Below are 27,749 nucleotides of genomic sequence, written 5' to 3'. Positions count from 1 at the left end.
AGGTAGCGTTCTCAGTGTTGTCGGTGCGCATGCGCACGTCTCCCTCCGTTCAATCCGTAGTAAAGTCAGCCCAGAGAGAGAGAGGAGTCTGGTCCAGAGTACAGTATCTGGACCGGACCGAAGCGGGCAGGACGCACATTTGCGAGGCGGAGGAGATGGGGAACAAAGAGAAGAGGAAGAAGGATAAAGACTCGTCCAAGAGCGACAGAGTTACCCTGAAGAAAGAAATTGGACTTTTGAGCGCTTGCGCTATTATCATTGGTGAGTGTCTTGACAGCTTTTGTCTGAAATAATGCAGCCTGTTCAAATCGGGGAACTCCTTACAGTGAGTTCAGTTTCAATGAGAGGAAACGCATTTGAGCGAAATGTATATACATATGTACATATATATACACATATGTATATATATATACATACATATGCATATGTAACGTGGTGAAAGTGCAGTCGCTGTTCTGTTTTGTCACAGTTTCATTGCACACAATAAGAGTCGGGGTTCCGTTTTATTTCCTGAGCACTGCACTGCAGGGATCTCCTCAATGTGTGTTCTACAGTTTTGGAAATAGTGTGTTAAATAATTGCCGCGCAAAGCCGACGAAGTGCGCACTGAAGTTGGTTTTACGCACGGATGCTGCTCCTGCTGCTCCTGGCTTTTGTTCATTTGGGGTAACTGTTGCATCAGTCGGTGATGCCCCGAATATGGACACGCTTACGTGGCTGCAATCATTTTACATATACTGTACATTCAAACACAAAGCTCAGTCCCCACGAGGTCCACCTGCGCCACTGTTGAGCTTTAACGCGGACCTAACTCGTGCCAGGGTTAGAGGTGCGATTTCCATTAATGTTGTTCCTCTCTGTAGTTGTTCCTCTTTACACCGCACCCACAACAAAAATCTACTTACAAAGTCCTGCCACACAGAAGGAAGTCTGTTGTTAAAGTTAAGGTTTTGGCGAATGATGCTCTGTGAACGCATGTAGGAAATAGACGCGATGAACGATGTGACAGTGTAATATCCTTAAGTGGGAACACATTCGGCTACATACTCACATACATAATCAATACAATATATAATAATAATAATAATAATAATAATAATAATAGTCAATCATATGTTTTATGTGCTACTAGCAGCAGCTGCCAGCAGATCAACACCATGTGACTGGATACACACAGGTCTCTTCATACACTCCATATCTGGAGACATGCCACTGACTTAATGAAATCACTTGAATGCTGTCATGAAGTCATCAGTTGATTTTTATGTGAGGCAGTCTGCTCTGCAATTTAGTTTGATTTATGGCAATTTATTTGACCTCACACACTTTTTTTTGTAGATTCAGTGCAACTCGTCAGGTAACTCTCCTGTTTCCACACAGTCTATGACATTACATCAATATTATTATTATTATTATATTATTACATCAATACTTCTCTAAGAGACCAGGTTTGTGTTTTATTATGGACTTTTGTTCGATTGGCTTTGGACTTCACATTTTCAAGTCTAAGTTCCTGTGTGTTCTTTCTGTTCTGATTCTTCTTCATGTGTTTCTCACAACTTTGCTTCCTGTCCTATTTTCTGTGTTTTGATTTTTTCACTGTATCTTGCAAGTTTCCGATTTATACCTGTCTTATTACACACACACACAAATACGGTTCTGCCTCATTAGTTCCAGGTTTTGGTCTCCGTGTGGACTACTGGTTCTGACAAAGTCAGTGTTTCACCCAGAAAAAGGTTCTCAACATGTAATAAATACAAGAACTATACCTGTTGATGTCACATTCTAGGATCGGCTCAGCTTGCTTTGAACCTTGCCAGAGCAGGTACCAAAAAAGTACCAGTTACCAGGCACTATCCCTAATGGAAAAGCAAAAAAAAACAACATCAAGCAGAGTAGTGGTAGAACTGAATAATTGAAAAGAGCCATTAGAGACCAAACAACAAGGTGTCATGCTGATGTGTTTTCTTGCTGCAGCATGTTGAAACAGTGTGTTTGTTGTTGATGTTTATTATGAGGACAGTGACGTGGTGTGTTTTCACACTGTGAGGGACAGCTGTGGCTCAGTGGGTTGAGTAGGTCATAATTCAACCGAAATTTTATGGGGGTTTGATCCGTGGCTCTTGCCGGTCTACATGCCGGCGTGCCTTTGCGTGAATGGTGTGTTTATAGGAAAAGGGCTGCATGTACTGTATATGCTTTGTATGAATGTGTGTAATTAAGTATGTTGAGTGGTCATCAAGACCAGGAAGTACTATGTAAAAAGAAACTTTGTTGTTTTAAGGAAAAGCCATTGTCATTTCCTGGGCCCAACCAAGTGCTTTTTGCGCCTGACCCTAACCACTTTCATTTCCTCATGTCAGTCATGTTGACATGTGAATAATTAATATATATATATTGGCGCAGAAACACAAGCTCCCACATATTTGGTTTGCAAAAACATTAAATTGCACATGATCCTTCGACTGGGTTGCAACAAGCTGCACTTGCAGCAATGTCTGCAGTTTACGGTATCATATCTCATCCTTTGTCCTGTATCAAGATACAGGACCAAGGATGTTTGTGTCTCTGTTTAGACCTAGAGACCTAATTACACAGGCCTACATGAATGAGATCTTTGTGCATGCTGACATTCCTCAAAAATGGAATACTGGTGTTACAACGTCAGATAATGACTAAAGGCAAGCTCAAGATTTTGAATTTAGTAATTTTTTTCACAAGCTGCGATGGTCAAGTCACAGGACAGACTGAATTAGAGCTGACTTGATACAATTGAGAGGTACACATGACTGCCATTAGTACCTTTGGAGACAGAATCGCAGAATGATATAGATTTAAACCACAAGTCAGCAGATCTCTGACACTCTATGGGATGGCACGACTGTCCAAGAAGACCAGAATATAGACTGAGATATCCACTGTAGTTTTTTTTGCAGTATGTACAACCCCTGCAGAGTTTCATATTTCACTGACAAAATGGACACTATCCCACAGTATCTGAAACTAGTAGAGAAGATGAGAGGCAGCTTTTTTTTCATTATGGCTAATGACAAACGTATTGTTATTCAGATCTCAGCAAAATGTGCAACAAGGAGATAAAGAAAAAGCTACTGTGTCAACATTAAACGTATCGTTTTATCTTGCAGCCAATCTATTGTGGCTTTTTAGAACCGGATTTCCAGTTAATTCTCAGTCTTTTTGTTGTTTTGGCTACCAGTGAGTGTACAGATTCTTTGCTTAACTGTTATATTACACCAACAGTTAGCCTTTGCATTATATCAGAGTGCTTCAAATCGTATGTGTTTGATCTATTTAATCATTGCTAGTTTGAAACAAATGTTCAAATGATTCAGTTTGGCCAACACTTGCCAATACTTCTCTGTGAGGCACAGATGGAGTGAGGCCTGTGGACCTTTACTACCCACCAGAGACGGCCCACTCACAGTCTAAAGCAGGGGTAGCAAACCACTCAGAGCCAATTTTTTTACAGTGTTACTGCAAAGAGCCACATCATACACACAGACACACATGAACATCCCCCCATCCCTTCCTCTCACTCTCTCTGTCTCTCTCTCTCCCTCACACACACACACAGACGTCTGCTCAGCCAGATTTACTGTAAATGTCACACACCAACGACATGACAGAATGGCTTGCCATTCCGTTCAACAAAAAAATATAAACTCTCCCGCTCTGTTAAAAACGTCCTGTGTTCATCTCCGTATTTTCGTTTTTGTTGTTGTTTACTCAACAATGAGGCTTTCCCTTGTGCATGTGCGACTAAGGCACCTAGCAAGGCTGTCAGTGGGCTCGGCTTCAACTACTACTATGACAATTCACCTTTTAAAAAGCTTGGCATGTATAGAGACACCTGTTGCCTTGCAGCAAAAAGACCGAGGGTTTGCCGCCACCTCCCACAGTCCAAAAAACATGCAGAGTTAAACTGGATACTCTAGATTGACTGTAGGTGTGAGAGCGAATGGTTGTTTGTCTCTGCGTGTTGGCCCTGGGATGGACTGGTGACCTATCCAGGGTGTACCCCGCCTTTTGCCCCATGTCAGCTGTGACTGGCTCTAGTGGCACCCAGGACCCTCATGTGGAGGATAAAGCAGCCGAAGATGAATGAATGATTTAGGAATGACTGAGTGTGGGGAAGCTCCCGTTGAAGATAAGGTTGTTTAACGGCCTTATCTTCACCACCAACCATCTCCAACTACCCACAGATTTCTTTTCAGGAGAAAGTGTTTATTTTCACTCTGCCTCAGGGTTGTTACTACTGGGTAAAAGTAGTTCAGTTCAACTCATTTCTAGACTGAAGACAGTGGTGTTGATGAAGGAGGGAAGGGGGGCATTTGTGTGCCCTTCTCCATCAAGTTGGCTCAGCCAGTTCAGGTTCTGATTCATGTTTTCATCTCTGATGCCAAACTTTATGACATAACAACACAGGCATTATGTAACCACTCTGCATCTCACCACAGCCTCCACAATCAAATCCGACAGTTATAGATGCGCTGACCTCCTCTTTTCCCCTGCATCATTAGAGAAGATTAAGAGCTTCACGGGAAAGCTGTAATTGTGTGCCATACTGGCCTTACTAATAGCTTTTAACGTTTAACGTTGCATTTACAGTAGTGTGCAAAAAGTCTCAGGGAACCACCAGCTTAGTTGTTTTTATGTCTGTGAAATCCTATGATCATTTGGACTGGAATGATGTGAACCGTAAGATTTAACCTTCTCACAGCAAGAACTGTTTGATACTAGACATGAACTACAAAAACAGCATCTATAGGTTAGTCAAGTTTGTAACTTGACTTCTTGATTAAAACACTTAACCCTTTTTTATTATTTGAAATCTATACACACAGTATTTTCTGCACGTGTAATTATGCTGTAGGGTCACAATATTATTGTTAAAACAACAGATATAATGGAAGCCTAAGACTTCTGCAAAAGTACTGTTTGTGCATATTGTTTATTATTATTCATTCAGTTTTTATTATCTTATAATAGCTGTCCAAATATTCTCCTAAAAGGAGGACACCATGCAGAACAGTGAAAAACACATTTTGCTTGGACAGCTGCTTTTTGGTTCCTTTTTTTTTTTAATTTCCTTGTAGTGCTGATGAAATAGGACTTTGAAGAACACATGACATGGTGATGAATTAGTGTCCACCCTAAGCAACTGAGTAACCAGAGAGCATCTGTCTGTACCTGCTTGGAGGATGATTATTGATTAGAGGCTCTGGTATACTTCTGCACACGTCTGGTTTGTGCGGCTCACAGCTGAAAAGACCCGTCGGCCATGGGAGTCAGGGTGTCAGCTGGTTTCGTGGCGACTACTTCTTCTGTTGCCAAAAATGTTCTGTCTCCTTGGTTAGCAGGGCTTATACTCCACCTACAGGTGGGGCAAGAGTTCATTTTGCGCATGCGATGTCCACACGCACAAAAATCTGGGCCTACGCGTTGATGGCGCACTTCGCGTCATTTGCACGGCGTGCGTTGGTTTAGCGCACGGAAGTATACCAGGGCCTTTAAGCCTATCAGTTCCACTTTAGTCTCTCTGTATGATTAGATCTCGGAAACATTCCCTCAGTAATGTCAAGGCAGGCGAAGGCAACAACAACGTTGTGCTAATAAAGTGACACAGCTTCACTGGTGCTACTGCACTGCGGCTGTCTTCACACAAGCACTCAGATAGGTCTGATAGTATTACTTGACTCTTGACATAATTCTGTTGATGAAGACCAAAGAGAGGTGAAATAATAATGACAAAATCGACAAACATTAAGCACTGCAGCGTTCAACGTTACATTTACTGCTGTCATCACACACTTTACTGTTACATAAGTTAAATACCCCGCATACCTTTAGAAGAATGTCACTTATGTAAATTGTACTGATTTCCTTCAACGACTACAGCGTGTGATTCACACCATAGGAAACCTTGTTAAGCTTCTAAATGTGACCAGAGTTCCCAGAGTGGGTGGGTTGCAGGTAGTTGAGTTAATGCATTAATGTGAAAAATATTAATCAGAACATAATCTAATGGAAAAGGTGTAGTGAAGAACAGTAGTAGAGTGTAGTAGAGAACAATTAGCGCCAGTAAATGACAGGTGGAATAACTGTTGGCTGTTGGCTGCAAGACCACTTGCTTTGTTGTAACAACAGCTGGAGTGGCTGGAGTCTCCTGTGGCTTCGTGTAAACAACGGTTGTTTTTAGAGTCAGGTGTCAATGCTCGATAAATCCCCTGAGATGGGAGGGGTGAAAGTAGAGCATTGTAGGTGGGGGTTACCTGAAATTGCTCCTCCTGTAGAGAAGGATGGTCTCTACAGCCTGCTTCACAGGCTCTTTCACGCTTCCTATTCAAATTATAATAGAACCCTTACACAGGTTAGGTAAACGGCTGAGTTGGGCCATGTGTTTTGTCAGTGGCAGGTCTGAACAATTAATAATTTCAACATTAAAATTACAATTACAAGGCTGCAATTTTATGACGCAGTATTAGGCCCAGACTGAAGAAATTCCTTTTTAACGAGGAACGTGTTACATTTTTGATCTGGGGTTCACAAATAAGGAAATACTTTACCACACCACATTATCATCATCTGTTTTGACGAAAGAATCACACAGACTTGGTGGAAATCATCTCTTTTGTGGAGGAGGAAATGGCTGGTTACACTTGCGTTCTGTTGCTATTATATAAATACAATATTATAATAATAATAATAATAATAATAATAATAATAATAATAATAATTACAATAATGGATTTAATTAAATAATACAAAAATACTGTTACTTTTTCTCATAATATTACGACCCGTGGGGGCGCTGTGCCAATCTCAGCTGACATAGGGCGAAAGGTGGGGTGAAACCTGACAGGTAGCCAATCCATGTACAATCCATGTGTTCCATGTACTAAGTGATATCAATGACTATAAATGCGTACAGACGGCTGCATGTGTGAACACAACAGAAGTTCCTCTGGACGCTATGGAAATACTCCTCCTAGTCTAAAGCATGGATAATGTCCCATCAGTTGAGCTTATGTGAGAACACTGCAGGGAAAAACTGAATATTCCACAGCCAATGAATAGGAAATTGTTCGATCCAGGTGGCAGCTCCTCACCTGGATCCTCCAGTGATTCTCACTCTCACAATCGTCCTATGTATCAGAGAGTTTGACAACACTCACCAGGTAATTCACTAACACTGGCTCAGTTCGGCAGAGAATGTTATATCATATCATCAAAGACTAGGAAAAAGTGAATGCTTTAACCCCTGACTTTTCACTTGTGCATCTAGACCTGACCGGGGCATGATACGCCCCATTTGCCCTCCCTGACTGGCCCACATGAGGTTAATTAAAAATTAGAAAATAAACGTTAATAACAGGGTTCTAGAGTACGATATGCACCTAACATTTTCAGTTTCCCACATTGATCAATGCGTTGCGACATCAACATGAACAACTCATTCATCTCCATGCCCCGCAGCTCCTTCTCTCTCTTACACACACACACACACACACAACACACACACACACAGAGACACAGATCAGCTGATCTGTCTGCTCCTTCTCTCCACACACACATCACGTGCAGCCTTTATCAAAGACAACGCTAACAACCATGTCTGTGGTATTTTTCTTCAAATGTGTCAGTTTAAGTTTAAGTTTATTATCTCCTCCCTGTTTATTATCTTATTATCTAAACAGCAAAGCACCGTCACTCTTGCATGTAAACTTGTCTAGTGTGACTGCAGCATTAGTGTGTGTGTGTGTGTAAGCGTACAGGTCCACTGTATCGTGGTGTCAGACAATATATTCACTACACTACACCACAGTATAGTAGAGTATAATAGTATTAGTTATAGTATAGTATAGAAATTTGTGGGAATGTCTGATATTGGCTTTTTTTTTAACTGATATTCGATATGTCGAAATGGTCCAACACTTAATTTCCGATTCCGATATCAACTGATAAGTAATATACAGTATACAGGCTTTATTCCCACATAACTAAATTTGGGTCACATCACATGTCTCCTGTCGTGGAATCAGAACATATTGCCTACTTTTATTGTGAATATAAAGATCTATAAAAAGCCTTTTATAGATCTTTATATTCTATATTTTTAATTCATAGCGTTTTATATTTGTAAAGCATTCCTAAAAGCCATAAAAAAGCCCAGAGAAATCTTATTTCCAAGCGTGATGTCACAGCTGTGTACGAGCACACCACTGTCAGGGAACCGTACGATATGAAAACGTTATGAGAAATGTGAATAAATTAAGGCAAGGGGGGGTTTTCGTTTGCATTTTGTTTTAAATATTACGACAAAGCAGTTGTTAGTTATTTATTTGTCGCTGACTTTAATCTCAGAATTCATGCTGTTTTATTTCTTTTTCTTTCAATTGTTTTTTTTTTGTGCATGTGGCCGTGAAACAAATCAGATTTAATTTAAATGGCTGGGATGTTTTAATAGGTCTCTCAGGATTTCTTGGATGTTGAGTTTGTTCTTGTGTTCAACCTCCTGTCTTTGTGTGTCAAAAACTAATTGACATCTGAATGATGAAAAGGCCTCACTATGAAAATCAGGAAAATACTTAATTGTTGTTTCTGTTATATCTAGTACATAGTTAATGTATATTAATCTATATCCCATATTTTATAGTATTGTAATCTTTAATATGTTTACTTCTGTGTTATTTATTCTGTTTATAACCACTTTTTTTTGTAAAGATAAATAACCTCAACCCTTGATTTTCTCTCCAGGGAACATCATTGGCTCTGGGATATTCATCTCTCCTAAAGGAGTGTTGGAACATGCTGGCTCAGTGGGGCTGTCACTCATCGTTTGGGTTTGTGGAGGGGGGATCTGTGCCCTTGGGTCCATGTGCTATGCTGAACTGGGTGTCACCATCCCGAAGTCTGGAGGAGACTATTCTTATGTGACAGAAATCTTTGGAGGGCTAGTGGGGTAAGCACTTCTGTTTTTGCCGGCTCTTTTTCCTTTATACCATTACTTGAGACATTAGCTCTTGACTTTGATTTTTTAGGATTCTTTATGTTTGCAGCAATTGTTATGAACTATTCTTAAAAAGGTTACATTCAAGGGTCCAAGCCCTCAAGGGTTTAAACCTTAGTGCACGCAAGGCACCCAGGTGCCTTTTTGTTCATAAAAAAGGAGCCGAGAGAACTTTGAACTGCGACGTATTTCCAAATTTTAGTACTTTTTGCTCAGGCGTGTTTATATAGTTAGTGAAAATGAAAAAAAAAAAACACGTTTTAACATAGTAATGGAAAAAAAACAGCCTACATGCTCTGTGTTCTAAGGCTTAATAACACCGCCTGTCTGGAACCAATTACCTCTGAGGATCTTGTGACTTTCATGTGGTCATGTGACAAATCAGCTGATCATAGTTTATTATTATAAGCCTGTTAAGGTCACGCCCCGCACCGTGCATGCCCGTGGAGGGCACTAGTTTGTTCCTCACAATACAGGTCACTACATAACCCATTACACTCACTGAAAATCATCTTTTTCTCATACAAGTAAATTAATTACTTTAACGACAGTTTCTGAATGGTAAACCATGAATGGTGACTGAATGGTGCTTGTCAACGTCTCCCCCATAACTCTGCAATGCAAAGATGCCTGAAGCAAGTTACTGAGCCCTGACTGTTGCTGTGGAGCAGGGGTGTTGGTGTTGTAAGTGATAGCAAGGCCTCTCCCTGTCAAAATTAACCCTTCTGTTGCCATCGCCGACAAGATTTTCTTACTTCTCATTGCCTCTAGACCATTTGTGATATCTAGAAAATTCAAAACCTATGTTCTGGACATCTGTCCAGGGTGTGACCTTGCCTTTCACACCGTGTCAGCTGAGATTAAGATATTGGAAAGCAGAGAAATAGAACTTTGCGCCCATATACTTGTCATTACGGTAGAACCTCAGGACTTCTGCAGGAGGACCGTTCAATCACAGACAAGATTCACCAGCGCGTCACACGTTTGTGACGTCAGCTTATTCCTAAACGGCTGAATAACTGCCAGATATTGTGGAAAAAGGGGCAGAAGCACTCACATACTGAACATTTTTTAACAATACTACAGCCATACAATCAATATAAATGCAGGCAGCCTCATTATCTTAATGGTCATGAAAGGGTTAAGTCCACTCAAAACAGCCTGTTGTGAACTTCTTAGAAATGTCTTTAAGCTTGATTTAGAAACATTTATTCACGTTTATTGCTCCCTGTTAAACCCAACATATTTTTTGTCCTGCAGCTTCCTGTTGCTATGGAGTGCCGTCCTCATCATGTATCCAACAACACTGGCCGTCATCGCACTCACCTTTGCTAATTACGTCTTGCAGCCGGCCTTCCAGAACTGCCTGCCTCCATTCATTGCCACCAAACTCCTCGCCACGATCTGCATCTGTGAGTCACAAACAGGCAAAACATTGTGTGAAACCTATGCTCGTTGAGTTCAGTTATTTTTAGTCGATTAGGTTTGTCTTTATTCTGATGAGTTTCTGAACCACAACTCAATTGGAGTAAGATCATCACATAGTTCTTCTGTTGATCAGACTCTTCAAGTGCAGTGGTGGATTTTTGCAGGGCAAAGGAGTCTTGACACACTAGAGACAAAGAGTACTTTATTATTCTTTAATTCAAATGCCACAAAGGGACTTTTCTAGACTATAGATTCCTTCCTTGTTTCGGTTATAAGATGTTGCAGGCTGTGCTCGAATTACGTGGAAGCCCCACACAACTGTGGGGGTCGTTAAAAAATAACTAAAAACCAAGGGTGTAGGTTTGTGTGTGGACAGTGGGGACATGTCAAGAGAAAGCCAATATTACCAATATTAGAGACAGGGCAATGAGTATGTGTGCACAAATTCTGTCAGCGAGTGGAATTTACGAGCATCAGTGAACGCATCACAGCCGAGCAAGAAGTATCGCTGTGAATCACAGAGGAGAGAGAGAGGGAGAGAGAGAGAGAGAGAGAGAGAGAGAGAGATCGCAGGTTATGTTCTACAGTGGTGAGTTTTCAGGGCCAAACCTACTAAACACACATATTATTTTGTTATTTTAATCACAAACAATGCAGTTTTCCATGTAAAGAGTATAATTTACATAAACGAGATAAACAGAATGACAGAAACGTGTTTTACAACAAAACTTCACTATCGCCCATGAATGACAGTGACAGTGACAGTGACTGCACTTTGTTGTTGCAATCTATCCGATATACTGTTTGCTGCTCTTTGTGTTTAAGTGTTAGCATAAATAATTCACAGTGAAGTCTCGCTCTTGTGCGACCCACATATGAAGGATAAAGAAGAAGACAATGAATGAATGAATGAATGAATGAATGAATGAATGAATGAATGAATGTTGTAACATTTCTTAATGTTTTCTTCTTTGTCCTTCTGGAGCTTTTTATGAAGGCACAGTTTGGGTAGCCACAGGTTGTATGTGCTTCCCTGATGTGATTTACCCACAACAACCCACATGTTAAGGCTTTGGCTCCAGCAAAATGGCACAAAATCACTAGCTCAACTAACAGGGAACCACACCAATCAGAAGCCAAGACAGCGGGCCAATCAGAGGCAAGGACTCCCACAACCCCTGCTTAGCATGAATAATGAAAATACACACACATTAGATCCAGTGGAGATGGAAGACAGAGCCTGCAGTTATAACCCAGAGGGACTCTGGTCAGTCCAGTCACCTACAGCTAAACACGGAAGAAAACCACCATCAAGACAAACATACTAAACGTCCTCTCCTAGTTTTGCATGAAAAGCAACATTAATGTAACATGTAAAAGGAAATGTAATGAGATCATGTAAATGAGAGCAATTGCATGTCTCAGGCTAGAATTTATAGCACACACCTCCACTATTTTTGGTGGCAGAATGTTCCAACTGCAGTCTAGTTACACTCTGTGAGTGTCTATGTTGTACCCATCTGTGTGTGTGCGTGTGTGTGTGTGTTGCTATCAGAGTCAGACTGCGTAATGGTGCCAGCCTTTGTGGACGCCACTAATGAGAGGGTGTGTCTTCACCATTGTGTATTGTTTCACAGTGGTGAGTGTGACACTATCACTAAGGAAAAGGAGAGGATCTTTATTTATGCAACCAAAATTGCACAAGGGCATCACGGGTCAGAGGGAGGGTTGATCGGAGCCGCTGCGACTGAGCACGCCGCCATCACAATGGAGCAAATTGACTGAACGTGGCCATCATTCATACATGTTTTGATGGTGGGAGGAAACTGTAGAGCTCGGAGGAAACCCACGCAGACACGGGGAGAACATACAAACTCCACACAGAAAGGTGCCAGACTGGGAATCAACCCCAGCACCTTCTTGCTGTGAGGCAACCGTGCCGCCATTAAGCACCATGGAAACAGGACAAGGGCAGGACACCTTGCACATCAATTATGAGAGCTTTGGTTACACTTTATATTAGAGAACACATATCCTCTATTAACTATGTGCTTACTAACATATATAAGTAGCATACTAGCCCTTTATTAGTAATTATTAAGCATGTACTAACAACTTAGTCTACATAACCTTATTCTACCTCTATTACAATATATATATTATTAAGATTTGTCCTAAATAAGGTGTTAATATGTGCTTAATATGTACTAATAAAGGGCTAGTATGCTACTTATGTGCATGTTAGTAAGCACCTAGTTAATGGTGAATATGTGTTCCCTAATATAAAGTGTTACCGGAGATTTAATCAGACACATCAAAAACTGGCAGGCTGTTCGATATTCCTATTAGCTGCTTGTCTTCTGTAGTCAGCTGTAAGTAACTGGCCTTGCTCACATTAAAGACGTTTCACCTCTCATCCAAGATCAACTCTGAAAAATGTGTTCAATCTACAGACAAGTACTGAAGAGGGCTATAACCTGGATGACTGAGAGTCTTCACAGACCTATTGGCTGCTTGGTATCATCGCTGCCCTCCTCTCTGGCCCACAGCTTCACACATTAGACCTGCAGTCATATAGTGACACTGTAATCATCAGCTTCAAGCTTTATGTGTAAAGCTTTTATCTGCAACTTGTGAGCAGGGAAAGTGTCAGGTTTTCCTTGCAGACAGAAGATGTTTTGGATGACAGGAGAAACTGGTGTTAAACGGTTTGATAAGTCTTGGTCCATTTGGTGAAAACAGTTAAGACAGGCTGGTGGGCTCTCTATGCCATCATTGCAAATGTTTAAAGGAATCCTTCACCAATTTGCATTTAGCTTTGTATTATTAGAATAGGGGTAGTATTTTTGAAAAATTGTGCTTCCCAACCTCAGTTTCCCCTGAGTTGAGAAATATATTCATTCTTTTTGTTACGTGCCCACCAGTGAAACTACAGTTTGTTCTCAGGTGAAAAATAATAATCAAATAACGTTTTAATAAATCTCCCTTTTTTTTTGCCTCAGTTGTGCTTTTTCGATCAGATTTACAACATAATGTAATGATATTTTTATTCTTTTAAGCAAGACTTTGTCGATAGCTGCATGCAAACATTGAATAACACATGACTAGAAAACCACCAAGAAACATCAAGTAAGACACTCTGTAGCACTGTCTGGATAATAGTAAAAAAATAATAATCAAAAGGTAATCTTTAACTTATCTTAGAATTTTGTTATTCAACAGTACAATGCAATATGTCATACCTGTGGGTCAATTTGCTGCTGTAGGAGCAGCAGGACACTCTGCCACACAGGGTCAGATTACAGATGCAGCCAACCTGTAAATGATGCACGTATGAATTATTTACTAGCACTAATAGCAATACATCCATAACAACATGTAATGCATTTGGAAACATAATATTAAGTGCGTGATCTAATTTGCGTTGCACCATTCGCGCCGCCCCTCCTGACCTGTGCGTCGTCTTTGTATGGAATCTCGCCACGTGACAAATTAGTGCCGTGTGTGTTGTGAACGCAGCATCAGACGAGGGATTTTCTCGTTATTCAACAGCCCCACATGCATCGAGTTGTTGCTCGTCATGCATGACTCAGCCGCCATTAAAGAGGGATTTTTAAAAAGGTTTAGACCGAAAGGTGGCGTTTTTAAATGTTTTGGCTAAGTTCCTGTCCATTGTTGAAGTTAATTTATAGCACATTTCAACAACAGGGCATTTCAAAGTGCTTTACAATAAACAAGAAAGAGAAATACAGCAGCTTTAAAGCTATAATAAAAACACAATTAAAAAAAAAAACATTTAAATTGAGAGGTACAAGTAAGAGGGCAGGAAAAAGAGTGACAGTTACTGCTGAGGTGCAGCAGTGGTGATAAAAAATTTTTTTTAATTTAAACACAGTGGCAAACAGATGAATTGGTTGAGTTTTTTTTGGGGAGTTTGTTCCAGATATATGGGGCATAAAAACTCCCCACATCATGTCATGACTGCATATTCATCACCAAATAAGGTATATCTATCATGAACTATGACTGAGCAGAACAAGGGACTCAAATGCAAGATTCATAACACGAATCAGTCAGTAACAGAATTTAATTCCAGGCAGAGGTTCGGTACACGGAAGGTGAAAGAGATCAGACAGAGGTACAAAAACGTCAGGCAAAAAGGCAAGGTCAAAAAAGGCAGGCAAGGTTCAAAAAACACGAGTAGACTAAACTATGGCTGTGAATCAAGAGTGCTGGATCTTGAGCTATGAACTACAACAAACTGGTGACAAGACACAGAGGGGAATATAAGCAGTGCTTGATTAGGGAGTGATTGGATGCAGGTGTGGAAGACACAATCAGGGATCAGGTGCACACAGGCGAGGAAGGGGGCGGGGTAGACAGGAACCTGAAACAGAGACAAGGGTGAGTGATTTCAAAATAAAACTGGAAGACAAGACATGAAACATGAAGGGAGAAACAAAACAAGATACTGAACAGCAACTCTTAACCCCGATGCGTGGCACTTAAGTGCTGGTTTACTGTAGGCCTCGAGCAAACAAATGAGATCCTGGTTAGATTTACATATGCCTTGTACAAACATCTGATGTATTGACAGTTGTTTTAGCTTACCGATATACAGTACATATACAGATCACGATTAATCGCTAAAATAAACCTGAAGCTTATAACAAATATTTATTTATACAGAATCATCAAATTAATATAGAATTTCCAAATTCAAAGACTGGTTTTAATGGCTTTCTTTAAACTTTAAAACACAGTATCTCTCCTTTGAAGTACATATTTGGCACCAAAAAAAAAGGCATCTTGACGTTTTAAACATGTGCGTAATCTAGTAAACACAGAAATACAACACACACAGAAAACACTGGTGGACACTGAAAGAGAGCACACAAACAAGTCAGGGAGGGCGAGAGAGAGAGAGAGAGAGAGAGAGAGAGAAACAATGCATGCACACACACACACTTTAGTTTTGACCAACAAGCCACTGGGTAACTTTTTAAAATGAAACTTTCCGTGACTTTAAAAGTCCGCCCTTATCCACCGTTGCGCCACAGACTGTCTTGTAACCAGGGCGTCTCGGTTCGCCTGCACACGTCACCAAAGGTTATGGGTCAGTCGCCACGCGTTAAATTATTTAAATTGTTTGCCAAATTTAACGCGTTAATGTCAACACTTAACAGAGAGACTAAACCAACTGTGCATAACACCTACTGTAGGAACTTAACATAAAACATAGTGTCAGGATCCTGCTAACTGATGAGTTATGGTAATCAGGAAAACCCCAAGACCTCCCGTTAAACCACTGAATCACATGGGGGTTTATGTGTTGCAGCGTTTAAAGTGTAAACAATTGTCAGCGCTGTGTTTACCATTCTTCTAAAACACCGGGTTTAATGTTCTGCTGAGTTCACTGAGGCCTGTGTAATGACAGCGGAACCGTTCTCAGTGACGAGGAGAATGTGCCCCTTCCTTCCTCGTCTGCAGTGTTAAGCACGAGAGTCACGGGTGACCCAGTTGTGCGTGCACTTCCTGTGAGTGTGAAAACAAATGTTTAGTTCAAAGACATGGTTGTGAAGGTGTTTCAGCCAGACCACAGAACATTCACAAGAGGAAGCACTCAGAGAGCACAAACCTCCGCCGAGGCACCTCATCATTTCTCCTTTGGGCCATTCCATTCCTAGAAACGTTGTAACCAAATCAATCCTCCTTCTTGGTAGAGAGAATATATATCTTTTTGAGGGTTAATGCTGGAGGTCACACTAAGCACAATTACAGCCAAAATCAATTTTATATGTATTTATATGCAGTGTGTCAGAGATCTGGGTTACCCCATGTCCTTTCAAATTAAGTCTGCTCAAAGTTCTCTTTGAGGGAGTTACGGTGCAACCTTTACTTTTCTTGCAACCCAACACGACAAGTATCATTCACACCTCAATTGTTCACATTGTTTTTTTACTGTGTTGTCTCTGGGTGTTGACGAGATCTGCCCTTCTTGGAAGTGATAATTAAGCAGGTCAGGTAGGGCCTTGTAGTCTGTCATTCCCGTCAGTCACATAGCCTAAATTTGACACATTGTTACGACTTCATTTAACCAGGAAAGTGCAATTGAAATTAAACTTTTTCATGCTAGACCATCTTCAACACAGCACAGCTGTTGGCTCAGAACGACCACTCATGACATGCTGCACATCAGAGTTGGATTGAGGGATAACGATCACTCGTCACACTAAAAGAGGAAATTACTCTGCCGATTGAAGATGCTGAGTGGCTAATCGGAAAACAAAAAGAAAAAAGAATAAGAACAAAAAGTGAGGCAGAGGGAACGATAAAATCTGTTCTGTATGGCTGCTGTTGCATTACTGCCAACTTCCTCTCGTGCCTTTGAGCTGCTTTTTTCAGGTTATCCTGGTTCTGTCCACCGTACTCCTGGAGGCGTGCCTGGAGACATGACTATGAGGTGGAACTTCCCAGAGTAGGGGGCTGTTGCACAAAACCTCTTAACCTCCTCATGTGTCCAATATGAGCTGTAGCTGCTTTGGTGAAAAATATGCAGCAAGCGTCTCGGCCATTTCTGCGTCAGTAAAGCTGTGATCCACCCCAAGGGCCAAAAGAGCCGTGAAGGCACACTTAGAATTCTTTACACCGGCCTGAACCAAGCAGCTTCTTCTTGTCCTGGTTTGTGGTGGACTAAACCAGGATGAACTACAATATGTTTACCCCCGCTTTCTCAGATATCCTTGATTTCTTAATTCTACAGCCTCCACAAGCGGAACCATCACTAAGCTAGTTTTTTTTTTTTTTTTGCCAGTGGCCAACCATGATGGTGGTGGTGGAAAGATTGTGCTGTTCATCATTGATTTCACAACATCACAACCCCACAGCTGTATCTCAATTCAGTGACACAGTCTGTGTCATGCAGAGAATACTGAACTAATCCTTTTATTTAACCAATTCTAATGAGTCAGTACATCGAAAAACAACTAAGTCACAGCAGTTTCATGCAGCTGTGCTGTGATGACTCCGCCCACTTGGGGAGGTACTATATTGTAATGGAAAAAACAACCGAACCGCGTAGAGTCGAGCTGTGCCGCGGGACCATGTAGTGGAAAACGGCTTAAGTCTGCCTTTAAATAAGTAACGCTGTTTCTCACCTCCTTTAATAAAACACAACTGACATTGTTGCTGTGTAAATAATGCTATGTCTCGCAGCGTTTCACATTGTTAACAGCTCCACAGTCAATAAATAAAGGTTCCTCCAAGAGGTCGTCCTCCCATCCCCCCAAATCTAACTGTTAAAATAACAGAGTAAATCTTGTTGCATCGCATTGTTCGGCGACAGGACGCGTCTATAATTCACATAAGGTACTGCGGGGGAATGCAATGGGGTGGATAATGGGAGAAAATACAATATTACCAGTGAACACTCATGTAACATTAACATGAGTAAACACAATTAAAAATAAGTGCAGTAAAAATATGCCAGAAGGAAAGAGGAGCACCACCTTGTAGTGCCTTCCTGCCTTTTTATCGATAAACCCGTCTGTATAAAGCAGTTTTAGGATGCATCATTTAGAAACAAAGTTCCTTTCAGTCCTTCAGGAATTCTCACTGTCATCTTCCTCTGCAGCAGCGAGCGAGCTGAGACAGGTTTAGATCATGACCTAAAGCAAAACTGTACGAAACTTAAAATGAGCCCACATGTCAACAGTTTGTCCTGACAACTGTATTTCACATCCTTGTGATTCCCATCTCGTATTATTCTTAAGGTTAATGTAAAGGCACTTGTAAAATCATGTAAAATCTTATATGCATTCATCTTTTATTACATGTATACATTGGCCATGAATTTCCGCCCCTAACCGCTGTTTTTGAACAGGGACCCTGGATAATATCTGAGAATTGGTTCCAGAGAAGTTTGCAGTTCACATTTGATGAACACAGTGGTGGATTTTCTGGTTGGGTCACGTTTGCAACAACAAAAGAGTCACTGGAGGCGAGGGGGGAGGTGCCTGGCTCGAGTCCCTCCGGTTCACTTACTGCGGATTATACAGACCCCTTATGCATTACAAGAGTTCACTGGGAAATCATCTGGAGATTATACTTGTATATAGAATCTCTGGAGAATGTCCACAGTGACTTCTGAAGATATTTGTGTTCTCACACACAGCCTCTCCAGAGAATGTGATGCCTTGAGTGCAAGTCTGAGAGCAGCGTAAGTGTTGTTTCAGCCATCTGTGGGCCTATGTGACCCTCTTGATGGCTCTACTTCCAAAAAAAAGTACAATTTGAGGTGCAAATGTATGAGGTGCCGTTTGTAAAGTGGCTCAAGCTGAAAATAACATCAACATTTTGCCACTTTTAGCTTCAAACAATGCTTCAAAGAAGTGTTTTCCACATTTAATACGTTAATGTCACCAAGCTTTTATTTTGGTACTTCCGGTTACCGACCAAGTGGATTTGCATATTAGCTAACTATAACTACTATTTAGTTTCACCCAGAAAATTTAGATTTAACATTTCTAGTTAAATATTTCTAGTATATTTACATTTAATATTTAGATTGAACTATTTAATATGTGTACAAGTTAACAAATATTGGCATAAACACGGAAAAAGGTATGGTTAAAAAAATCGTTTGTTTGAAGCTAAATGTGGCAAAAATGTTGACGTTATTTTCAGCATCGGCCATTTTACAAACGGCACCTCATACAAATGGTTAGAAATGAACCAGGCAAACTGGATGTAACTTTCCTTTTACCTATCACTACTCTGCAAACCTTATGTTTGCTGTGCCTTTATACCTGTAAAGCACTTTGGGAAACCTTGGTTGTTTTTAAATGTGCTCTAGAAATAAAGTTGACTTGACTGAAGTAACAGGTCAACCAGAAAACTTCTAACACTAACCCACAGAAAGGGGGCATCTCGCCAACTGACACACTCCACTCAATAAATCGATTCCCCGCTTGTGCTTTTATACTAGGACCAGGACATTTATCCAATTAAATGCCGTAGACCTCCCTGTGCATGGAAACCTACTGACTGGTTGTACTTGTGTTGTTGGCGTGGCTCTGTATTTATTTCACCAAGACTAAATCCTGTAGTGTGAAGGGTTTCTGGTGTCAGATGCCTTGTGGGTCCGCAGACAGGACAGGGAGGTTACTGCCAGTTCAGTGACTCCAGGGACTAGAACCTTGACCAAAAAGGAGGCGTTCCTGAGGTTGGAGCCCCCTGATAAATCTGCTCTGAGCTGAGATCTGAATCCATTGAAAGTAAAAGCAGTAATTAGTTTAGTATTCCAGTGCGGACGCAGCCTTCAATAGACGTTGTGATGGCAGGACACAGATTTACCTGCGCTGTCACATTCAAAGCCTGCTGGCACCTCCTTCCTGTCAGGGTCACCACAGAGGGAAGCTGGGGAAGGTGGGGGGTGTTTCACAGAAACACAAGAACGGAAATGCATGTAAAACCCTGAGGGTAATTGACTATAAAACACCACGGCGGCGTAGGGGGAGAGGAAGCTGTGCCCGGTGCCACCAAAACATCCTGCCAAAAATTCACACGTGTGTGTATGTGAGGATATCCGTGCCAGCGGAAGCAGTTTGTTAAGATTTCTGTTGGGAGGGGAACCTTGTCCTGTTGATGGATGACCTGCTTGATGCCCCTGCCCATATATGCACATACACGAGGTTAAATCAAACAAAGACTAAATGTAAACGGGACAAAGATGGAGAGACTTCACACTCTTGCTGACACTCATCATTCAGTCTGAATAACTTTTATTGTCTCTAGGCCTTCTTGCTGCAGTGAATTGGAAAAAAAAATAGTACAATGGTACAAATAAAATGTAAAACTGCTATAAAAAGGTGGCTATAAGGACAATTTGCTCTATCAGGGCAGATGCAATTCAAATAAGGAAATAGAAAGTTACAAAAAGCTGATTTCATCGAGGGATTATGTATTATACGAACAGGAATCAAAGAATTTGAATGTAGATAAATAAAAATAAATGTCATAAAAGAGTGATTTATATATGGAGCAGACATATTAATAAAGTTTTAATGTAACAAAATCTACACATAGGCTAATGCTATGATACTTTGCATTCAAGTATTTGCATGGAAAAATCCCCCCAAAAGAATAGCTGCTTATGGGAGAAACATACAGTATAATAAAGTATATTTATTGCCAGACTCACATGTAAAAGAATATATTTATAAAATAAGCAATATATCATTTCATTTTTATTTTGTTAAACTTTTCCGAAACTAGCGAAAAGTTCTATTGAGTATATATAAACACCAAGTTACAGACACAAAAGATAAACAAAAAATAAACAAAAAGAATTCAACTTCACAGCTTGGTCAACTAAATCTTTTGGAATCTGCCTCCAGATCTTTTTTCTGAGTTTAAAAGCATTGGTTGACATTACATTTCGCCTCAGGCCCATTCCATAACACAGGTGTAGAATATGCAGCAGCCATTTTTACAGTTTCTGACATAATGGAACCAAATTCAGATAGATATCATTTTGAACATGAAATGGATTTGGATTTTAGATCTATAATTTGGGTTTAATGTAGTATGAGATGAGGCCTGTGAATGGCTTTAAGGCTGTTTTAACTTTATAGACTCAGGGAGAATTATGAGGAGGCGCATACTTTACATAGTGTGTATAACACACACATGCCTACGCACACACACACACAAAAATGTATTACAATACAAATGTTTAAATTGATGAGCAGAAATGGTTCGATGTAACCTGAGGATTCAGTCTCTCCTGTGTTTGTTGTCCTTCTTGTGTATTATACAGTATGTGCTACACGGTCAATGATTTAGTGTAAGATTTTAGAACGTCACTTATTTTACTGTCGTCAGTCTGATGCATGTTGCCAGTAGCCAGAGCGACTGATGCTCTGTACACATTAGTAGTGACATTAGCGTCTTCTCCGTGTGTGTGTTTGTATATGCAGTGTTCCTGACCTGGGTGAACTGTTCCAGTGTTCGCTGGGCAACGCGGATCCAGGACGTTTTCACTGTTGGGAAACTTCTGGCGCTGGGACTCATCATAATCGTGGGACTCGTTCAGATCTGTAGTGGTAAACACACACACACACACACACTCATTAGTCTCCAGAATCACCATTTTGCTGGTGCCATGCTCAGGTTTTACATGATACCAGCTGTCCAGCAGTTTATCGTCTATTTTCCTTCAAAAGCTTCTATTAAAGAAAACCTCAAACTAGCAATTGAGACCATATGTGTTCCACGTTTTTAGTGTTTCCTTGCACAGTCCTTATCTGATGTTTTTAAGCCAGTGACTTAAACTTTCATTGTTTTATTGCAGTATGTTTTTAATGGTTGGATGTATTGTTGTGTACTTATCCGATGTAGCTACTTTTTCCTTTCTACTTTTACTACTTGTTTTGAAAGGAGCATCAGGCTTTGTATTGCATTTTTTTTTAAATAGACAGTTATGAATGGCTGTTCTACATGAAGAGGGTGTCACCAAAATAACATGAAAGGCATTTTAGGAACATTTGCGGTCAAGCTTTCAATAAAAAAACAATTTCCATATGAAGTGACTTTATTGTTTCACAGGACGATCTAAACGCGGCCATTTCACCGTTTCTTCTGACCTCTTTCTCTCTCACACAGGTTACTATGATGCCCTGAAGCCGAGCGTGGCCTTTGAATTTCGCCAGGACCCCTCAGTGGGAGAGATAGCTCTGGCCTTCCTCCAGGCTTCCTTTGCCTACAGCGGCTGGAACTTCCTCAACTATGTTACAGAGGAGGTGGTGGAGCCGCGCAAGTACGGCACAAACATACGCAGCCGCATATCTCAGCTGTTTTACATCTAAACTCACATAGTAGAGACGCTGTTTGTCCAATTGGTTGCACATGTGCATCTGCAATGTACTCCAGCAACTCATACACTCATACAACACAAATCACAAAGATCGAGGTGCCTTGTACTCACATGTTGAAGTGAATCCAAATCTGTAGTTGATATCACATATTTCCACCCTCCACCTTCCCCTTTATTGCTTTGCTGCATCCCTCGCCTACAAACAACAAACCACAGCAAGCTGCTTGTTTGATTGTCATCAGCGACACCTGTGTTTGCTCAACTTACATTTCCTATGACTTCACCTCATGCCCCCTGCTGCTCAGGAGGAATAAACACAAAAGTCAAGCATACTTTAGTCATTTAAAATCATAATTTTGTTAATGTGTTATTCAAAAGTCAGTCTTTGCGAATGAATCATCTTGAATCATCATCATCAGCCTTACTTGTGTCTTTGTTATTGTTCTAATAACAAGGAACTTGCCTCGTGCCATCTACATTTCAATCCCACTGGTTACCCTGGTCTACACTTTGACCAACATCGCCTACTTCTCCTCCATGAGCCCCGAGGAGCTGTTGGCCTCCAATGCTGTGGCGGTGGTAAGTAAACGTGTTCAGTAAGTCAGTCACAGCTGGATCTGTAAGCTGCAAATCATAGCGTGCGTTAGTGACACAATCAGCCGTTTTATTACTGTCACTCAGGTGTCCCATTGTGAAACGGTCACACGAGAACTTGGCTTCATCATACTGGAAATACAAGTCATGCCATGTCTCGTAAATAATTACGCGACATTAACCTTTAACACTCAATGAATCAATGTGTTTTTCCCAGACATTCGGGGAGAAGCTGCTGGGGGTGTTTTCTTGGGTGATGCCAATCTCAGTGGCACTGTCCACCTTTGGAGGAATCAACGGATATCTCTTCACCTCCTCCAGGTACAAAAACAGCACACATGTACACATTAATGCAATGATTGTTGTGTCATTCTGTCAATTTGAGTTTAAATGATGTGTCTTTTGTTGTAGATTGTGTTTTTCAGGGGCCAGAGAGGGTCACCTGCCTTATCTGCTGGCTATGATCCACCTAAAGAACTGCACGCCAATACCCGCCCTGCTGGTCTGTGTAAGTACTGTAGTGACAGCTTTGTTGCAGTAACAATGTGGTATGATGTTACACAAGGAGTATTAGATGACTTTGTTGGTAGGTCACATCTTCATGCTTAACAAAATGCATTTTTACGTGTTCTTATATGTTGTTTAGTCAAAGTTATAATAATTAATTTTATATTTATAAATAAATTGACTTTTATTTTTGTTCATATAAACAAGCCAAGCAAACTCTGAAATGTGGCATTATCATAGTAATGGAGGGAAAAAGCGGCCTAGATGCTCTGTGCTCTAAGGGTTAACATATACTTGACCATTGAATCTGTGTTCATGTCCCACAGTGTTTTGCCACAATAATTATCCTGTGTATTGGAGAGACCCACAACCTGATCAACTATGTGTCCTTCATCAACTACCTGTCATATGGGGTAACCATCGCCGGTCTGATGTACCTTCGCAAGAAGAGACCCAACCTGATCCGACCCATCAAGGTACAAACTTTCCTGTAGCAGAACATTAATGAAATCATAGCTGCAGTTTTCCTCAGTTTAACTGCACCAGCTGCTAAAACTGCTGCTCGAAATATCCAACATGCTACAGTAAGTTACACATTAGACTGTTCTTTTGACACATAATTCCATGGTAGTTGTTTTTTTTCCCCTATTGTCTTTGTCATGGATAACACTGTGGCGCCCCCTGGTGCTGCAGATGTCCTGTATCACACGTTTTCACAAATGTCAGAACAGCTTTGTCTTATATTTTGGTTTCAAATGATATTTTACTGAATGCAGAAGCAGTGTGTGTGTGTGATTCTCCATCTTCAAGTTTAATGTCAATAATCCTGTGGTTTTTCTAATGTTGTGATGTGCAGGTGAACATGCTGATCCCCATCACCTACATGATCTTCTGGGCTGTGTTGCTGTGCTTCAGTCTGTACTCTGAACCAGTGGTTTGTGGCCTGGGTATGGTCATCATGCTGACTGGAGTCCCCGTGTACTTTGTGGGTGTGTACTGGAAGAATAAACCCAAATGGATCTACAGGCTGGTCGGTGAGTTGTTCTGAGCCACTGTCGCGTGCACTGCATATTCAGACTCTATTTACTCTTTTGTTTATGAGCGATCTCTTCTCTTCTCTTTTGCAGAAAAAGCCACGTATGTGGGCCAGAAGGTGTTTTACGTAGTGTTTCCTCAGGAAGACTCTTCGGAGACTGAATCCCTCACTGCCGCCAAAGCCAGTGACTGAGCAGTGCATTCAAGCAGAGATCCCCATTGACGTGAACGAGTGTACTTCCAATTCATTCTTGTTACACGTTTTCGTATTATTGTGTCAGTTTGTTAACGGCGAAGAGATGGTTTTGCCCATTTTCTTGTGTAGGTGCAGCCCGAAAGGGGCTGCAGTGAAAACCGACTATCTAAAAGAAGTGGCGGCTTAGGATCCTAAAGATAGGGTGTGTGTGTGTGTGTGTTTTGATTTGATTGTTTGGTATTACCGTCTCCTCATTCCCCTCATCAGTATGCCAGGTTTTCTTTTTCACATGGATTACCATCTCATTTTCTACTCACTCACGGAGCTTTCGACCAGTCACCTGCTTCACTTCCAAGACCTTTTACTTTTGTTTTTTTTTTCACTTTTTTTGCTAATGACGTGCCTTATGAAATGTCTGTTTGGGTACAGTGTACTGGTCTCTGCTGGTATTTTGGGAACACAAAAACTTGTATGCGTTAAATATGCAAGCACTGAGCAATACGTCCATGTTATAGCTGCTATCTTCAGCTCTGCCTCACTAATTACTGACATGATGCTGACTGATGTTTGTGTCTCTGCCTGGCTACAGTCCTTGGCACTTCCATTGTCTTCATCCCCCTGTTGTCTTCCCCTTTCTCTCGCTCTCTCTTCTTTATTACTGTAATATCACTACTTTCTCATGAGACACTATAATGTGCCTGCATTATTACCTCCACCAAGGACGTTATTTGCTGCCATGTATGTTGTTGTTTTTATCTTTTTGTTCGTCTGATTGTAAGACACATAACTCCAAACGTAATGGATAGTTTTGATGAGATTTTCTGGTGACGTACAGTAGGTTTTGTCCCAAGGAAGAGATTATTAGATTAGATATTAGAGATCTAGTGTATTGGCACTGTGGGAGAGTGAACAGCCTTGGTAAAGGTTGGCACTCTCTATTTGATCTCGTCACAAATGTGACCTTTACAACGACACTCATCTTCCCCAGCTGTATGTCCAGGACAGGAGAGATGACAGTTTGTAGACAGAGCTTGCAGAATGACTCACATTCTCAGAAATGAATAAGCTGCATTGTTACCACACAACACAAGACAAGACAACAGACTGTTCTTTCAGGTTTTTTTCCTATGTTCTCACGTCTGACAACGCCTCTGTGAACTCTCACAAGACACTTGAGCTGCCAGCACAGGTGTAAGATTCCACACACATGTTGTGATACAGAACTTGATGTTGACGTGTTGGATCGGAGCAGCAGAATCCGTATTTACAGGTCGGAGGAGGCTTGGCAGCGGGCGTTTACTTGTGCATGGATCCACTCCCACCTCCCCAAAGACACATTGTCACTGCAATGATCAACTGATTTACTGTGATACCATTGATATGATATGGTTAGATTAAAAAATAGTCTTTTTAAGCTTTGTTCTGTTGTCCACCTAAATCGCTAATTTGCCTCGGAATTGCTTTAGTCAAATCGATCTTGCTAAAGTTATGGTACCACAGGCCGTGTGGTACGACACACAAATATATTACTATGATATGTACAGTATATACTTCCTTATAGCACTTTTCTAAGCTGTTAATGTTGTGCAAAGAACAGAACATGTAAACCAGTAGGTTGTACCTAAGCTTGAATATGTGGTCCTCTTCCAGGCCCAAAGTGCTGGGAATTTCCCTCTGCATCAAATCCATGGAAGTACACACACTTAACAAAACATGCATGTCTGTCTGTTCAGTTGAAATCTGTAAATAGTAAAGAAAAAACAAAACTGTTACATATGTGCCAAGGACTCCTACAATCATTCCTCAGATGTGTTGTTCTACATATTTCTGACGGATGAATCTCTGTTTTGTAAAAAAAAAAATGTAATTTTCCAACCAGAATAACAATGTAATTCCTTATTAAATATAGCAAGTCCTGAGAAACATGATTTTGTGTGCGTGTATGACTAGAAGTGACCTATATGTTGTTTAATTACTGACAAATAAAAAGGATGTACCCTGAAGTATTCTGTACAATAAGTGCAGGATAATTAACAAACCATGACAAGCTTTAAATTTATTAATCGCAGGCACAAGAAAACAACGTCTACTAACCAGAAAACTGTTTATCGTTGCAGGGTTTTGATCAGAAAAACCTCACAATGTCATGGTGTCTTTTTCTCTGTCAGCAGAAAATATACAAATATAGATCCCAAAAATTAGAGAAATGCATTTACACAAGAAATAAGCTTCAAAATCTAACAGCAAGGAGAGAGGCTGTCATGAGCAGACAACCTGGTGCAGTTGGACAACATTGTCCGGTGGTCTTGATCCAGTGTTTTTGTACCTGTGTGTAAACTTGTTCATAACTGATGACAGATAAAACAGCTTAACAACATTAGAAAAAAACCTCTATAATATGTTGGCTGCAATCCTTATCACAAATAGTCAAAGACAATCATCAAAATCGAAATAAACTTGCAGATTATCACTTCGATAAATGTGAACATACACCGAGTTAAGGTCACTGGAGGAAACACATTTCCCGAAATTCCTGTCCGACAATAATCCCAGAGATTCCCAAGATTCCTGATGGAGCGGTGCCAGTGTATATCATCGATGTCATATCATAAACGCGTGTTCGGGCACACATCCAACCTGGTCAAATATATAAACTGCAGCTGTGATGAACGCGATGATCATCAAAATGGCAAAGAAAAACCATTAAGGCATTCATGAAATGTCTGTACATCAAAGGAAGGGCGTACTTTCCTTTTAGTTTTGTCATTCAAACAGCACCTACCTATTTTATTTACAGTCCGATGTCCTTAAATCAAGCAACGAGGTACATTAACAAGAAGCACAAAATGTGTGAAACTAAGAACGAGTTAATTAAATGTACTTCTCCAAAGAAAATGGGAGGGGGGAGAGTAAGAATGACTCTTTAGGAAGGTTGGGGGCATCTCTAGTGGCACAAGACATGTAGCAGCAGTCTACAACAACATCAATAAGAAGGTAGAACGGCACATTCAACTCTCTTTAAAAGAAAAGAACAGCAGGAGAGACTGTATATGTAGCAGAGGAACCTCACACTGCAGCAAAAC

The 27,749-nt window shown here is 40.8% G+C and overlaps 1 protein-coding gene across 1 annotated transcript; it reads left to right on the top strand.

The window, feature by feature from the left end:
- Positions 1 to 26,594, top strand: slc7a10a (solute carrier family 7 member 10a). The gene is made up of 11 exons (XM_044030460.1): positions 1 to 261; positions 8,779 to 8,983; positions 10,292 to 10,443; positions 21,439 to 21,564; positions 22,124 to 22,277; positions 22,790 to 22,913; positions 23,146 to 23,249; positions 23,340 to 23,436; positions 23,762 to 23,911; positions 24,292 to 24,469; positions 24,563 to 26,594. Exons 1-11 carry the CDS (start codon positions 30 to 32, stop codon positions 24,661 to 24,663), a joined length of 1,623 nt encoding a protein of 540 aa, XP_043886395.1. The 5' UTR covers positions 1 to 29; the 3' UTR covers positions 24,664 to 26,594.
- Positions 26,595 to 27,749: the final 1,155 nt, after the last annotated feature.

Source organism: Solea senegalensis, linkage group LG7 (genome assembly GCF_019176455.1).
Source record: "Solea senegalensis isolate Sse05_10M linkage group LG7, IFAPA_SoseM_1, whole genome shotgun sequence".
Lineage (NCBI taxonomy): Eukaryota > Metazoa > Chordata > Actinopteri > Pleuronectiformes > Soleidae > Solea > Solea senegalensis.
The sequence above is the reverse complement of the archived record's forward strand: the minus strand, read 5'-3'. Positions and strand labels throughout refer to the sequence as shown.